This window comes from Dipodomys merriami, unplaced genomic scaffold (assembly GCF_024711535.1).
Source record: "Dipodomys merriami isolate MVZ:Mamm:240054 unplaced genomic scaffold, mDipMer1.0.p SCAF_508, whole genome shotgun sequence".
Taxonomy (NCBI): Eukaryota; Metazoa; Chordata; class Mammalia; order Rodentia; family Heteromyidae; genus Dipodomys; species Dipodomys merriami.
Genome location: NW_027206078.1, coordinates 475,849 through 492,351, shown reverse-complemented (window position 1 = coordinate 492,351; position 16,503 = coordinate 475,849). Strand labels below are relative to the sequence as shown.

Genomic DNA, 16,503 nt, shown 5'->3' with positions numbered 1-16,503 from the left:
GCCAACATGTGTGTACAATGAAAATGAGAAAGCAATGCTTTCAAGACAGAATGCAGAGCAGCATGAGGAGTCGACTGGCACCTTAGACTCAGTGGACAGGGAGAGCATGGGTGATGGTAAAGAAACAGTCAGTGTGATAAACACCGAAGGAAAGTCTAACAGAGACAAGGGTCTCCTGTATGGACAGGCCTGGGGAAGAGCCATGTGCCTCGCAGCAGAAAGATTTCTGGAAGAATGTCAGACTTCCTGGCTTCAAGGAGGGAAAGTCACAGCTAAGGGCCACTCACAGGTGGGGCCCACACCAGGCATCTTCTCATCTTTGCTGAATATGGCAGGACAGTGAGATCCAGACATAGAAACAAGGGAAACGGTGTTACACACAGATCACTGTTGACACTATGCTGTAGACAGAGATGAAAGTTGAGATTGAGGAGCCAAATCACCAATGGACTGGGATAGTGTGACACTGAATCCCAAGCGTGGGCATTTCCCTTCCCAGACCTTTGATGGGCTGTGAAGCTGCATGGGGCAGGAGGCTACAAAGATGTCTATGTCTGTTTTGTGTTATTGTAATAAAGTCCCTGAGGCTGAGCACCTCAGAAAATGTATACATTTAGCTCACCGTTTCAGAAGTTGAAGAGGACAGCCCTCACAGAGGCTCAGCTCCGGCAAGGATGCCACAGCAAGTGGCACCACAGTGGGAAGAACATGTGTGGAAGAGAGGCTCCAGAGGTGCCAGACTTACTAATGACAACCCAGTGTCTTGGGAACCAATTTAGTCCCTCAAGAGCTAATCCCCCCTATTAATCTACTCATGAGGTAGAGTTCCCATTCCCCAAAACCACCCCGCCAAGCTGGGCGCTGGTGGCTCACCTCTGTAGTCCTAGCTACTCAGGAGATGAGATCTGAGGATCATGGTTCAAAGCCAGCCCAGGCAGGAAAGTCTGCAGAACTCTTATCCCCAATAAACCACCAGAAAACTGGGACTGGCGCTGTGGCTCAAGGGGTAGAGTGCTCACCTTGAGCTGAAGAGCTGAGGGACAGCACACTGACCCTCAAGCCCTACAACCAACAAAAAAAAAAAACACCAGGGACCAAGCTCAACCATATAAACCTCAACGGGGACACTCATCCAAACCAAACCACAGCAGAAGTCAAGCAAACCTCACATGACTGAAGAGACAAGAAAGGTGAAGGCTGTCTAAGAAGGAGCCACACAACACCCCAAGGCTCTGAGGGATCCTTGGAGGGCTGTGGTCAGAACCAATCCCTGGAGGACTGTGATCAGAATTAAATGCAATGGCTAGAGTCAGGATATCCATTGAATGAGCAGTGTCATTCTCAGTATAAAGTATAAAATCAGAAATTTTAACTTGAAAATGCAGTAACTGAAATTAAACCCAACTTCAAGGAGATTAGCATTGTATTAGATGTAGTAGAACATAAGACTGATGAACTGGAAGACAGGTCAAAAGAAAATACAAAATTAAAGCAGAGAGAAAAAGGATTCTGAAGCAGAAAAAGGGCTATATAATACAGGTGAGAAAATATGAAAATGTCTAACAGCGCAATGGAAGTCCCAAAAGAAGATTGACCAGACAGAAGAAACAAAAGTCAAGACTGTCCACAACTAATAAAATGTCATAATCACAACAACTCAAGATGCTCTAGACTCCAACCAGAATGAACATGAAACAAGCCACACAAAGTCACCACAGTAGCACTGCTGAAAGCCAACTTTAGGGAAAACAGTTAAAAGCAACATGATGAAGAAAAGATGTAACTCTTAAAGGAACCATAACAAGTCAATAGTTGATATTTCAAAATATAAAATTAAAGCTGCTAAACTATAAGTTAATTCCTAGAGAAAATAGCACTTGACATTAAAAATGAGATAAATGTTTTCAAACAAGCAGAAATCAAGAGGATGTGGACCAGTAGCAGAACTGCTAAAATACTGAAGCCAGTGATCTTCAAATAGAAAAGGGGGAGTAAGAAGGGGGAAGAGGGGTAAGGAGAAATAGGAAGGTGAGGAGGAGAAAGAAGAAGGGGAGGAGGAGGAAGAGAGAGGAGGGGGAGGGGAGAAAGGGAGAGGAAGAGGAGCAGGAAGAGAGGAGGAAGAGGAAAGGAGGAGGAGAGGAGGAAGAGGAAAGGAGGAGGAGAGGAGGAAGAGGAAAGGAGGAGGAGGAGAAAGGGAGGAAGAGGAGGAAAGAAGGAGGAGAGAAGGAAAAGGAGGAGAGGAGGGGGAAGAGGAGAAGGAGGAAGAGGAAGAGAGGGAAGAGGAGAGAGGGGGAGGAAGAGGAACACAAGGAGGAAGAGGAGGAGAGGAGGAAGAGAGGGAAGAGAAAGAAGAGAGGAGGAGGAGGAGGAGAAGGAGGAGGAGGGGGAAAAAGGGAGAAAGAGGGAAGGAAAAGAAGGAGAAGGAGAGGAGAAGGAAAAGGAAGAGAGGATAGGGAAGAGGAGAGGGAGGAGGAGGAAGAGGAGGAGAGGGAAGAGGAGGAAGAGGAGGAGGAAGAGGAGTACAAGGAAGAGGAGGAAGAGGAGAGGAGGAAGAGGAGAGGAGGAAGAGGAAATGAAGAGAGGAGGAGGAGAGGAGGAAGAAGAGAAGAGGAGGAAGAGGAGAAGAAGAGTAGAGGAGGAGAGGAGGAGCAGAGGGGAGGAGGAGGAGCAGAGGAGGAGCAGAGCAGGAGCAGAGCAGGAGCAGAGCAGGAGCAGAGGAGGCAGCAGCAATACTGAGCCCAAACCCTGGCTGCCTCTACAACTTCCTGGCTGAGTCAAATCCTGGCAGGTTACCAAAGGTTAAGTAAAAAGACTAGAAGCACTTTACAAAATCTAAGCAATTCAAATATAATAATAATATAAACAATTACCAGTTCCTTATCCTAAGGAAAATTAAAAAATCTCAAGACACCCACCTGTGACATCCAGGTGGAAGGAGACCTTCTGGCCCCCGGCCTCGCAGCTGTACTCCCCGGCATCCGCCTTGCCCGCCTGCTGCACCACCAGCCTCCGCGTGCAGCCCGACGCCTCCACGCGCACCTTCGAGCTGGAGCTCAGCTTCTTCCCGTCCTTGTACCAGGTCACCTCCGTCTGCGCCTGGGCCACCTCACAGCTCAGTGTGGCGCTGGCCCCTGCCTCGGCCTTCACCTCGCTTTTTGCCTGCTGCTCCTTGGCAAACACCACCTTGGGCTCTGGGGACACATGGGAGGAACACAGTAAAATGGTCCACCGAAGTCAAGTACCACACCTGGGTTTCTGTTTAACGGGTTCTGGTTCCTTCTACGGGGGTCCCTGTGTCTGAGTCCTAGAACTCTAGAAAGACCAGTCATTTGTCCAGACTCTCCTAGGCTTAAATCTCAACCATCTTAAGATACTTCAAACAGGGGCTGGGAAGGTGGCTCAGTGGTAGAGCACTTGCCTTGCATGCATGAGGCCCTGGGTTCGATTCCCCAGCACATAAGCAAAAAGAAAAAAAAGCCAGAAGTGGCACTGTGACTCAAGTGGTAATGCACTAGCCTTGAGCTGAAGGACAGCGCCCAGGCCCAGAGTTCAGGCCCCATGACCGGACCCAAAAAAAAAAAAAAAAAAAAAGATACTTCAAACAATGTATACCTCCTCTCCACCTGAGTTTCCACAACTTTCAAAGGAAAAGAAGGGCTTTTTTCCTGACCCTGATCCTTCCTTCCCCATGGCCCAAAGGGTCTGATGTGGCTCTTTCTGGGTTCAAGAGATGTGACGCCTGCCCTGATGTCTGCTGACACCAGCAGAGCAGCTTGACAGACATTCTAGAAATTGCTATGGCACCTCTGGCAGATGTAGGGGGCATTCCCTCCCATCTATCTATAAAGTGGGAGAAGCTTAGACTCCTGAACATAGCCCCAGCCTGCCCCACTTCTGATATACCAAGAAGCTTTGAAACCATCAACTAATATTCATGCTCTGCTGGTGAAAGTGTGTTGTTCGTGGGTATAATGTCTTCATACAAGTTTTCCATGCATCCTGGCAGAACGGAGCCTTCCCATCCTTAGGCCTGTGAGCTGGAGCCATGCTCCTAGGAGAATACTCCCTCCTCACTAACCCCCATGTAGTAATATGTCTGAGCCCTAGACCTATAGAAAGACCAGTCATTTGGCCAGACTCACCTAGGCTCAAATCTCAACCATCTTTTTTTTTTTTTTTGTCGGTCGTGGGGCTTGAACTCTGGGTCTGGGCGCTATCCCTGTGCTCTTCAGCTCAAGGCAAGCACTCTATCGCTTGAGCCACAGCACCACTTCCAATCTCAACCATCTTAAGATACTTCAAACAATGTACACCTCCTCTCCACCTGAGTTCCCTCAACTTTCAAAGACAAAGAAGAGCTTTTTTTCCTGACCCTGAGCCTCGCCACAAACATATAGTAAACAGGAAGGTTCTCAGCACTGTAAAATAACCCAGTTGCGGGCTGGGAAGGTGGCTCAGTGGTAGAGTGCATGCCTTGCAAGCATGAGGCCCTGGGTTCGATTCCTCAGCACCACATAAAACAGAAAAAGCCGGAAGTGGCGCTGTGGCTCCAGTGGTAGAGCGCTAGCCTTGAGCTGAAGAGCTGAGGGACAGCGCCCAAACCAGAGTTCAGGCCCCATGACCAGCAAAAAATAAATAAATAAATAACCCAGTTGCAGGGATGAAACACAAAATAAATTAAAAAAAAAAAAAAGAATGGACAGAAATAGAGAAAATATGCTCCCCAAATTGGCTAAAACTGACTATTCAATGGTCCTAAATTTCTTTATTATCTGATTTCCTTTACTATCTTTTACCTACCTAAACATTAGTTTTAACTATTTCCTGCCCAAATGTTCACTGAAAAAAAGAATCTAGAAAGTCACTATGTTTTGCTAGATACAGCTAGACCTGCTCTCCACCCTCCAAGAGCCCAGGCACACAAACACACTCATAGGAATCCCGAAGCTGGAAGTCCAGAGCTCACCTGGATGACAGAAGCAGGGGCCTTGTCCTCTCTGAGACGGAGGCCACTACTCCCCAATACTGAACCTACAATCCCTCTTTCCTGCCCGTAGCTCTCACCTTGAACCAACAACTGGTAGGTAATATGGCTTCCTCGGCTAATGCACTCGTAGAGGCCAGCATCAGCCTGCACCACATCTCGTACCAACAGTGCCCGCTGCCCAGCAGATGCCTGCACCTCATACTTGGGGCCTAGGGGCAGCACACGGCCATCTTTCAGCCAGGTCACAGCCGCAGCCTGGTCCGATAGCTCCGCCAGCAGCTGTGCCTCCTCATGCAGCCGGGCTAGCACCTCCCGGGCAGCTGAGGCTGGTGGCTTGCTTGCGGTCAGTCCTGAGGCAGCTGCAGCCCCGAAGTGGTGAGACACAAGAGGTGCAGAGGAACCAGGACAGGGAGATGGAGGAGTGAGGGGTAGAGTGGAGGAGACAAATGCAGAGATGGAGATGCAGGATGGAAGAAGAACACAAAGGCATGGAGAGACCCCAAGAGGAAAGGAGAGATCACAGGGAGAGACAAGTAGGGGAAGTGAGGAAGAAACAATACATCAGGAAAACAAAGGAGAATGGAAAGAGACAGAAAGAAACAGATGGGGAAAGATGGGCATGAAGAATCATGGTGGGGAGACAGAAAAAGGAGGGGAAAAAGAGAGATGAGGGCCCAGCCACAGGGCTCCTTGTTCACCCTCCCCCTGCCTGACCACACCGGCAGCCTGGGTGAGCCTCCAGCACCCTGCCATCATCCTGCCCCTTTATCCTTCCACTGGAGGCCCAACCCTCCCCCAAGACACCCACCAGATCTCCACCCCCTTCAGAGGAAGGGGTGCTCGGGGTCGCGGCCTACCTCGGACCTCCATCCGAACGCTGCTCTCAATGCCATCGGCCACAAACTTCAGCTGCGCCCCATGCAGGCTGGCAGGCACCTCTCGGATGGTCAGCGTGTGCTGGGTGCGGTCACGGCGGATAACGTACACGCTACTGGCCTTCACGGCCTTCCCATCCAGGAACCACTCACCGGAAGAGGCCACTGTGAGGTCCACGGAGAAGGTGACCTCGCCACCCTCCACTGCTTCCAGGGCCTTCAGCGGTGTCCTCACAGCCAGATGAGGGACTGTAAGGTGGGTGGCTTTAAGAACGGGGCCAGGACACGGGGCAGTCTCTGCCTTTTTGTCCTCTTCCTATGGAACCCAAATGTCCCCTACTCCAAAAAGCCCCGCCCGCATGCACACAAGGACCATGAGCACAAGTCAGGCTCATGACAGACAGGGTCAGCTACTGCACAGCCCCTGCCAGTCCCACCACTTCCTGGGTGAGGCAGCCGAAGCCTTACCCACCCCGTAGGGCTTATGGAGAGAAACAGCTTCAGAGGGACTTGATCCTGTCTTAAAATTATCTTTCTGACTGGGGCGGTCCCAGTGCGCCACCCCAAAAAAGTCATGTAAGATCATCCTGGCCTCGCTGGCGGTCAGGCCTTGCTTCTGTGCATGGCGACAACACCTGTGGAATTATCAGGCAGCCCTGCTCACCCAGGTGGATGGTCCCTGGAAACTCCAGGTAGGGACTCTGGCCAAAGTTGTTGATGGCTGACACTCGGAACTGGAAGTCCCCCTCTTCAGCCACACCAGTGACAGTAAACTCCAGCAGGGCCACCCACTCGGTCTGGTGGCATCGACTCCAGGCATAAGCACCAAGCCGCCTCTTCTCCACCAGGTAACCATCGATGGTGACAGGGCGGTCCCCCTGGGATGGCGGGGACCAGCTGAGGGTCACAGAACTCTCCGTCCTGGCCTTCACCACAGGGTCAGCAGGGGGGTACAAGGGTGGCCTTCTGGGGGCTGGAAGGAGGATGGATAGAGATCACCAAGAAAGGCAATGGGTGGAAATCACTGAGCATCCCCGCCCAAGCCCTAGACTGAAAGTGAGTCACAGAACCTCTTCCTTCCTGGGGATACTGCTCTAGTGGCATCAGAGAGACTGTGGGCTCAGCAGCCCCCACCCCAGACTTATAGACAATTGGCTGATGTGGAAATGCCCCAGCCTGACAGAGGAGTTCAGAGATGATGAGCCATCTGTGTCTTCCTGCCACCCACCCCGCCACAGGCTGGAGCCCACAGCCCTTGTGGAGGACAAGGCCGGCCTTGCCCATGGACTGAAAGGTGGCGCCCTAGGGGAGAGATCCGCCTGAAGACTGCTCCTGAGGCCCTTACCAGACACACAGAACTGGGTAGACGTTCGGCAGTGGCCAGCCACGAAGGCCACCTCCCCAGCATCCTCCAGACTGCACTGGAAGATGGTCAGCGTGTGGCAGGTGCCTTCCGCGGTGATGGCCACCCGGCCCCCGGCCGCCATCTCTTCTTGGTTTCGAAGCCAACGGACAGGACCCTCCGGGACCGCCAGCTCCACCCAGAACACGGCTGTGTCCCCCACTCGCACCGCTGTCTTCCGAGGTAGCTTTCGGGTCAAGTTCCCTGGGGTGGAGGGACCCCAGAGCCCATCAGACTTGGTCTCACATGCACGCCTCACTGCTCCCCTCCCTCATCCCTGTCCCACCTCCTGCCTCACCTCCCCGGCCCCGGCCTGCCCTCCCCTGCACTGGGTCCCACCTCCCTCCTGCCAACTCCTGTCTGCCCCATCTCCCTGCCCAGGCCTCCAAAGGCCTCAGCACCAAGTTTCCAGCAACCTGCTCCTCCCCGCACCACCTTCCCCACTCCACCCTCCCCCCCCAACAACTCTCACTCCTCCCTCCTCCACCCTCCCCTGACACTCCTCCCTCACCTCCATCCTTCTGCTCCCCCACCAGCACCCCCACCCCGTCCCAAACACACACACACACACACAGGACACCCTCGCCCGCATGCCTTGGACGGCGAGCTCGGCCACGGTGCGGCTGCCCTCGGCGGTCTCGCAGACATACACGGCGTCGTCGTCGGCACAGACGTGGCGCACGGTCAGCCGGCGCTCGGCGCCCTCCGCCTCGATGCCGTACTTGTCGCTCGCCCACAGCCGCGTCTCCTCCTTGAACCACGCGGCCTCCACCGCTGGCTCCGCTACCTCGCACCGGAACGTGGCCGACTCCTTCTCCCGCACCTCCACGTCCTGCAGCCGCGTTCTGAAGGGCACAGCAGGCTCTGCGGGGACAGGGGGAGTGAGGGGCTGGGGGCAGGGCTGGGGGCAGGGGGAGGGAGGGGCTGGGGGCAGGGCTGGGGGCAGGGGGAGGGAGGGGCTGGGGGCAGGGCTGGGGGCAGGGGGAGGGAGGGGCTGGGGGCAGGGGAGGGAGGGGCTGGGGGCAGGGCTGGGGGCAGGGGGAGGGAGGGGCTGGGGGCAGGGCTGGGATGAGGGCAGGGGGAGGGAGGGGCTGGGGGCAGGGCTGGGTGGGGACAGGGGGAGGGAGGGGCTGGGGGCAGGGCTGGGTGGGGACAGGGGGAGGGAGGGGCTGGGGGCAGGGGGAGGGAGGGGCTGGGGGCAGGGGGAGGGAGGGGCTGGGGGCAGGGCTGGGTGGGGACAGGGGGAGGGAGGGGCTGGGGGCAGGGCTGGGTGGGGACAGGGGGAGGGCGGGGCTGGGGACAGGACTGGGGGCAGGGCTGGGGGCAGGGGGAGGGAGGGGCTGGGGGCAGGGGGAGGGAGGGGCTGGGGACAGGGGGAGGGAGGGGCTGGGGGCAGGGGGAGGGAGGGGCTGGGGGCAGGGGGAGGGCGGGGCTGGGGGCAGGGGGAGGGAGGGGCTGGGGGCAGGGGGAGGGAGGGGCTGGGGGCAGGGGGGAGGGAGGGGCTGGGGGCAGGGCTGGGGGCAGGGGGAGGGAGGGGCTGGGGGCAGGGGGAGGGAGGGGCTGGGGGCAGGGGGAGGGAGGGGCTGGGGGCAGGGGGAGGGAGGGGCTGGGGGCAGGGGGGAGGGAGGGGCTGGGGGTAGGGCTGGGGGCAGGGGGAGGGAGGGGCTGGGGGCAGGGGGAGGGAGGGGCTGGGGGCAGGGCTGGGATGAGGGCAGGGGGAGGGAGGGGCTGGGGGCAGGGGGAGGGAGGGGCTGGGGACAGAGGGAGGGAGGGGCTGGGGACAGAGGGAGGGAGGGGCTGGGGGCAGGGGGAGGGAGGGGCTGGGGGCAGGGGGAGGGAGGGGCTGGGGGCAGGGCTGGGGGCAGGGCTGGGGACAGAGGGAGTGAGGGGCTGGGGGCAGGGCTGGGGGCAGGGGGAGGGAGGGGCTGGGGGCAGGGCTAGGATGGGGGCTGGGGGAGGGCGGGGCTAGGGGCAGGGCTGGGGACAGAGGGAGTGAGGGGCTGGGGGCAGGGCTGGGGGCAGGGGGAGGGAGGGGCTGGGGGCAGGGCTAGGATGGGGGCTGGGGGAGGGCGGGGCTGGGGACAGGGCTGGGCTGGGGGCAGGGCTGGGATGGGGCTGGGAAGTGAGGGGCAGGAAGGGTAGGTGGGAAGGACCCCCGGGCGGTAGGCGTGCAGCTGGGGAGGGGAGGAGGTGGGGGAGGACACGGAGGAGCCGCTGGTAGGACAGGGAGGGGAGGGGGGTGGGCGAGGCGCCGGGGAGGCGACGGCACGGCCCCTGCCTGGCCGCGCACAAGAGCTGAGGCGGCTGCGGGGTGAAGCGCAGAAGCGGCGGCCCGGCTGGAGTCCTCAGAGATGGAGAGGGGGAGCAGAGAGATGGAGAGGGGGAGGAGAGAGATGGAGAGGGGGAGCAGAGAGATGGAGAGGGGGAGAGATGGAGAGGGGGAGAGATGGAGAGATGGAGAGGGGGAGCAGAGAGATGGAGAGATAGAGAGGGGGAGAGATGGAGAGATGGAGAGAGATGGAGAGATAGAGAGATGGAGAGATGGAGAGAGATGGAGAGGGGGAGCAGAGAGATGGAGAGGGGGAGGAGAGATGGAGAGGGGGAGGAGAGATGGAGAGATAGAGAGATGGAGAGGGGGAGAGATGGAGAGAGATGGAGAGATGGAGAGGGGGAGAGGGGGAGAGATGGAGAGATGGAGAGGGGGAGAGATGGAGAGATGGAGAGATGAAGAGGTAGAGAGGGAGATGGAGAGATGGAGAGGGGGAGAGATGGAGAGGGGGAGAGATGGCGAGGGGGAGATAGAGGGGGAGAGGCAGACGGGGGGAGCATGAGGAGAGCGCGGCGCCCTGGGCCGGGCGGGCGTGGGGAGGCAGCGCGGGGGTTCACCGAGAACGACGTCGAGTGGCCCCGGAACAAGGCCGCGGCGGCGCCGCACTGTGTGGAGCCCCGGGACCACCGCGCGCCCTCCAACTTCGCCGCGGCGGCCGGAGCGCCCGGCCTGGCCAGGGCCGAGGGCCGCCGGGGCCGCAGCCGCTCCGCCCGGACGCCCGGCCTCGCCCCCGCCCGCCCGCCCGGGCCCTCCGCGCCCGCTCCCCTCCGCCGCGGGCCGCGCCCACCTCCCCGCCTCGACCCTTCACTGACCACACCCTCCGGCCCGCACCCCGCGGCCCGCACCCTCCTCCTCCGGCCCGCACCCCCCCCCCCGCCCGCACCCCGCGGCCCGCCCCGCGGCCCCGCCCGCCGGCTCACCGCGCACGACGACCAGCACGGAGCTGTAGGTCTGGCCCACCAGGTTGGAGGCCGTGCAGGTGTAGAGCCCGCGGTCGGACGGCCGGCAGAACAGGATCTTCAGCACGAAGTTCTCCTGCGCGTCCTCGTACACCACGTGCCGCCGGCCCTCGGCCAGCGGCCGCCCGTCCTTCTTCCACACCGTCTGCGGCTTGGGCTCGCCGGTCACGAAGCAGCTGAGGCGCGCGTGCTTGCCCTCGGTCACGGTGCAGGTGCGCGTGCCGGCGCCGGGCGGCGACGCGGGGTCGGGCGGGGCGCCGGGGGCGCGCATGGCCTCGCGCCGCCGCTGCAGGTGCTCCAGCAGCGCGGCGGTGGAGGCGCCCGGCGGGCCCGCGGCCTCGGGCTCGGCGTCCACCGCCAGCGCCGCGGCCGCGCGCGCCTCGCCCAGCCGGTTCTCGGCGCGCACCTCGTAGGTGCCGCCGTCGCGCGGCCGCGCCGAGCGGATGCACAGCGCGCTGGCCTCGCCGCGCTCCTCCACGCGCACGCGGGGCGCGTCGGGGGCGCCCAGGCGCCGCCCGTCCTTGGACCAGGTCACGGCCGGCCGCGGCGAGCCCTGCACGCGGCAGCGGAAGGTGGCGTCGGCGCCCTCGCGCACGCGGATGGAGGTGGGGCGCAGCAGGAAGTGGGGCGCCTGCTCGGCGCCGGCCGCCTCGGCGTCCACGCGCAGCCCCACGGCCGCGAAGGCCTCGCCCACGGCGTTGCGCGCGCGGCACACGTACTGCCCGCCGTCGCCCAGCGCCAGGTCCAGGATGGTGAGCCGGTACACGTCGCCGTCCTGCGCCAGCCGGAAGCGCGCGCCCGCCTCCACCGGCCGCCGGTCCTTCTCCCAGCTCACGTGCGGCGCGGGGTTGCCCACGATCTGGCAGCTCAGCGTGGCGTCCTTGCCCACGGACACCACGAAGGCCTTGGGCCTGGTCAGGAAGCGGGGCGCGCCGCTGGAGGCGCGCTCCATGGCGCCGGCGGGGCTGGGCACCTGCGGAGGGAAGGAGGAGCCGGCCTGTGCCCGCCGCCCGCCGCTCCCGCGTGGACTCCCGTCCGCGGGCGAGGCCTCGGCGCGCCTCAGAGCCTCCCCACGCCGCCACCGCAGCACCGCCAGCGCCGCGGCCCGCGGGGCGCGGTCCCACCCCTCAGCGAGCCCTCCAGCCAGGACGGCGCCCACCCCGCGCCCAGGCGGCCTCACCGCCCGCGAAAATCCCTCTTGGGACCCCGCCCGCCCCGGCGCCCTCCGGCAGCCAGGTGCGCCCCTTTGGCCGAAGGGCGCCCTCCTGTCGGACGCCTCCTCCCGTCCATTGGCAGCCCCCGCGCAGCTCCGCAGCTCTGCCTGCGGGTGTCCCGCCGCCTCCTCCCCGCGCAGCCCTGCCTGCGGGTGTCCCGCCGCCTCCTCCCACGCCATGCAACTCCCCGCGCAGCTCCGCAGCTCTGCCTGCGGGTGCCCGGCCGCCTCCTCCCACGCCATGCAACTCCCCGCGCAGCTCTGCATCTTTTCCTGCGGGTGCCCGGCCGCCTCCTCCCACACCATGCAACTCCCCACACAGCAATGCCTGCGGCCGCCTCCTCCCACGCAATGGAGCTCTGCAGCCCTGCCTGCGGGTGCCCGGCCGCCTCCTCCCACACCATGCAACTCCTCACGCAGCAATGCCTGCGGCCGCCTCCTCCCACACCATGCAACTCCTCACGCAGCAATGCCTGCGGCCGCCTCCTCCCACACCATGCAACTCCTCACGCAGCTCTGCAGCTCTGCCTGCGGGTGCCCGGCCGCCTCCTCCCACGCCATGCAACTCCTCACGCAGCAATGCCTGCGGCCGCCTCCTCCCACGCCATGCAACTCCCCATGCAGCAATGCCTGTGGCCGCATCCTCCCACACCATGCAACTCCCCGCGCTCTGCAGCTCTGCCTGCAGGTGCCCGGCTGCCTCCTCCCACGCGATGCAGCTCCGCAGCCCTGCCTGCGGGTGTCCCGCCGCCTCCTCCCAAGCGATGCAGCTCTGCAGCCCTGCCTGCGGGTGTCCCGCCGCCTCCTCCCCGCGCAGCTCTGCATGCGGGTGCCCGGCCGCCTCCTCCCACACCATGCAACTCCCCACACAGCAATGCCTGCGGCCGCCTCCTCCCACGCAATGGAGCTCTGCAGCCCTGCCTGCGGGTGCCCGGCCGCCTCCTCCCACACCATGCAACTCCTCACGCAGCAATGCCTGCGGCCGCCTCCTCCCACACCATGCAACTCCTCACGCAGCAATGCCTGCGGCCGCCTCCTCCCACACCATGCAACTCCTCACGCAGCTCTGCAGCTCTGCCTGCGGGTGCCCGGCCGCCTCCTCCCACGCCATGCAACTCCTCACGCAGCAATGCCTGCGGCCGCCTCCTCCCACGCCATGCAACTCCCCATGCAGCAATGCCTGTGGCCGCATCCTCCCACACCATGCAACTCCCCGCGCTCTGCAGCTCTGCCTGCAGGTGCCCGGCTGCCTCCTCCCACGCGATGCAGCTCCGCAGCCCTGCCTGCGGGTGTCCCGCCGCCTCCTCCCAAGCGATGCAGCTCTGCAGCCCTGCCTGCGGGTGTCCCGCCGCCTCCTCCCCGCGCAGCTCTGCATGCGGGTGCCCGGCCGCCTCCTCCCACGCCATGCAACTCCCCACGCAGCTCTGCATCTCTTCCTGCGGGTGCCTGGCCTCCTCCTCCCACACCATGGTGCCACAGCGTCTGCAGCTGCGTGTTTGGCTAAGTGTTGGCCATGCAGAGGTGGGGATGTGCCGAACCCACCAGGACTGAGGTTCTAGTGGTCAGCCATCTTTTTCCTGTCTCTATGGTACACCGTAGGTGAGGGGTTCTCTACCGCAGCCTGCCCTTCTCTGCGCCTCCCTCAGTGTGTGCCACATCATCTTCCTCCTCCTTTCCCAGACCCCCTCTCCCACCAAGAAGGTTACCCTGCCTGCAGCCACCCTGGACCGGAGCAGGCCTCCCCTCTTCCATAGGGCCCCTCCCCTCCCCTCTCCCCCAGGGAGGGTATGTTCTTCCTTAACCAGCAGGAAAGGAAAGGAAAGGCAATCTCCAACCACAGGGGCTCCAACAGCCCATAGGCTGGCATCCCAACTCACTCTGATGTCCTACCCATCCCTGCCGCCCACCTACTGCTCTGCCCCCTGTGGGCCTAGGCCAGTGGGGTGGGGGACAGTGCATACAGTGAAGTGACTGGGAAGGACAGCTAGAGGATGCTGTACGCTGGAGTTGAGCAACATCTCAGCCTCCTGAGAAGAGCTAGGAGCTCCAGGTCAAGACCGGCTGGGCTGAGGGAGCCCGGGGCTGAGCGGCCTGATCCGCAGCACTCCATGGCCTTGCTAGCTCTGCCCCCTGCCGGGGATTGCATGTCTCTGTCTTCCAAAGGCTCACCCAGAGCTGAGCTCTCGCCAGCTCCTGTTAGAATGGGATGAGATGAGACTGTCTGCCTGCACAGCCTTATGTAAGGACACGAGCACCCTGTGCTGCTGGCACAACGTACTTTAACTCCCTCCACTCCTGTGCAGACATGATCATCCTGGTGAAAAGAGGCTTGCACCACAGCACTCTCTCCCACTGAAGCACCCAGTCTCTGGGCCTGAGCTGGCCTCCGTGGGATGAGTGGGGTCCATGTCCCGCCGGCCCTCCGGCTCTCGGTCCGGTGAGTCAAGTACCTAATCCCTGTAATCCCTTCCAGGAGGCTGAGCCTAGACCAAGCTGTGCTGCGCTCGCTGGTTTGCTGACTCACTGTGCAGTCAGCACCCTCTCCTCTGGGCAACATACTCTCTCCACAGCCAGGCCACATCTCCCTGTGCTTCAGGAGAGCTTAGGCAGGAGCCACCTGCAGCCCAGACCAGGGCTCAAGATTTCCTGGGCTTTCGGCATCTGTTCCATGGAAGGCTGCTTTGAGATCATCTATCCAGGAGCTCTGAGCACTGAGGTCTTTCCAGCACCCCCCAATTAACGCATCAGTCTGTGAGGTCCCCGAGGCAGGACAGGACATCTCTACTTTAACTCTCTTCTTCCTCTGTTACCACATGAAGAGCCTACACTGACTCTGCCAGACACAGGAGCAAGAGTGTATAGACAGTATGACGCCTATATGTTTCAGAGAAGCTGGCTCCAGGCTTTGGCAGGTACATAAGTCAACCCAAGCCCCTGGCCTCATGGGGCCTTCAGGGACAGTGTCACCATGGCCCTGCTGCCGGTTCTGTGCCTGTGTGCCCACCACAAGCACGTTGGCCAGCCAGTGGCATGCCCAGGCACTGCCTACTGTTCACGGAGCCTAAGGGGGCCGTGTCTTGGAGCCTCTCAGTCACCCACCACACAGGCACCCCCACTCCGCAGCTTCAGGCCGGATAGAGGCTCGTGAAACACACATTTCACGACTGGAGAGCTGCCCTCCTGCCTGGGTACTCCGCTACAAACAAGGAAAGAAAGGCTACCTCAGCGGCTTCCAGAAAACCAGACAAGGATAACTTCAGAAGCTTCTTGCTCTCCCTTCGGAGGCTTCTAGATATGCATTCTGGATGGTAAGCTCTCCCACCAAGGGAAACTGAGGCCCCACCCCTCAAGCTGTCCAGAAGCTCCCTTCTCCTGCAGATGTCTACCTGGGGAGAGGTCTGCCTCTTGCCACGCTTGGGTCCTCTGCCCTTTGGAGGCCTTGTCTAGCCTAGCAGGATCAGGACCCGGACTTACTCTACCAATGCACACCTACCACTCCACCCGCCTCACCCCTCCACCCCTCCGCCCCTCCACCAGCTTTAACAGAACTTCACCGTCTTGGCTCCTCCTAGGGTGAAACGCTTTCAGGAGGAGCCCAGCCTGAGAGTGATGTCCACCTTACCAGCCCTCCCTCTCCTGCTGCCACCAACCCAACGACATCCTCACAGGCCTGTGCCCCCAATGCCCTTCCAGAAGGGATTTCCAAGGGCAATCTGCCCCTCACCTTAGACCCCTGGGCCTGCGGCTTCCCCCACTCCAGAGGAAATTCTTTCCTGGAGTCAAGTGTCAGTGCCCCTCTGGCTGTCCCCTCCACTGAGCCAACAGGCCCAAAATAGCCCCAGCTGTCAGCAGGCATCTATCTGAGCTGGGGGCAGGGCTGGCAAGACCCCCAAGCCACTCTCAGAGTGAGGGACAGCCCAGTGACGCGGTGGGTACAGATGGCAGTCCCAGCCTTTCCAGACCCCAGCAGGACAGACTGTCCCTTCCCAACTCTTCATCCCTGGATGAGAAGTGGGAACCTGGCCCCCTCTTTGCCCAGGGGGTGGACCCCTAAAAGCTCCATAGTTCCGCGGAATGACCATGACCTTCAGCTCAGCTCCTCCCCACGCGCCCAGCCTGACCCCCACAACACACTGCAGCTCTGCCCCTCACCTGTCTCTGCGGGGGCTCAGGCAGCGCCCAGGCTGGGCCACTGATGGCAGATGAGGGGCTGCCGGGTCGCACCTCCCTTCTAGGGCCCAGGACGGTGTGGTTCCCCCCGGCAGCCCACACTCCGGCTGGTCCTCAGACTGGACAGGGACGAAAGGACAGGCAAACACCCTCGGCTGAGGAAGGCTGGCCCCGCCCCACCCCCACCGCTGGCCAGCCCAGCCCATCTCCAAAATAGCCTGGGTGTCACCAGGATTTGATTTCACCCTCGGCCCCAGGGAAGCAAAGGGCAGATGGTCAGGGACAGGAAGACGCCTGCGGCCTCCTGTGGGGCTGGGGTTGGGGGTGTGCGCAGCTGAGCCTGTCCACCTCGGGCCAGGTCGGGGAAGGAGCGTGGGGCTCAGAATGACTCTGAGGGGTCAAGTGAACAGCCTTGAGGAGGGTACCCAGGGGCCCAGGACCAGCCCCAAACGCCCTGGAACACCTGGGTGGCTGCTCAGTCACCTGAACCTAGCAGAAGGAGGGGGTATCCAGGAGCCACACCCAGATCCCTGGACCCTGCCTACTGCACCCTAAACATACCTGTGAC

At 61.2% G+C, this 16,503-nt stretch overlaps 1 protein-coding gene across 1 annotated transcript in view; it reads right to left on the bottom strand.

The window, feature by feature from the left end:
- The window catches only part of LOC138810737 (obscurin-like), a 115,337-nt gene extending 99,300 nt beyond the window's left edge, over positions 1-16,037 (bottom strand). The window contains exons 1-8 of the mRNA XM_069997934.1: positions 15,918-16,037; positions 10,514-11,525; positions 7,859-8,128; positions 7,208-7,468; positions 6,527-6,835; positions 5,845-6,111; positions 5,065-5,346; positions 2,916-3,191 (exon numbers count right to left, since the gene is read on the bottom strand). Of these exons, the coding sequence (XP_069854035.1) occupies positions 2,916-3,191; positions 5,065-5,346; positions 5,845-6,111; positions 6,527-6,835; positions 7,208-7,468; positions 7,859-8,128; positions 10,514-11,504 (2,656 nt within the window). The 5' untranslated portion in view covers positions 11,505-11,525; positions 15,918-16,037. The remainder of the gene's footprint in view (positions 1-2,915; positions 3,192-5,064; positions 5,347-5,844; positions 6,112-6,526; positions 6,836-7,207; positions 7,469-7,858; positions 8,129-10,513; positions 11,526-15,917) is intronic.
- Positions 16,038-16,503: the final 466 nt, after the last annotated feature.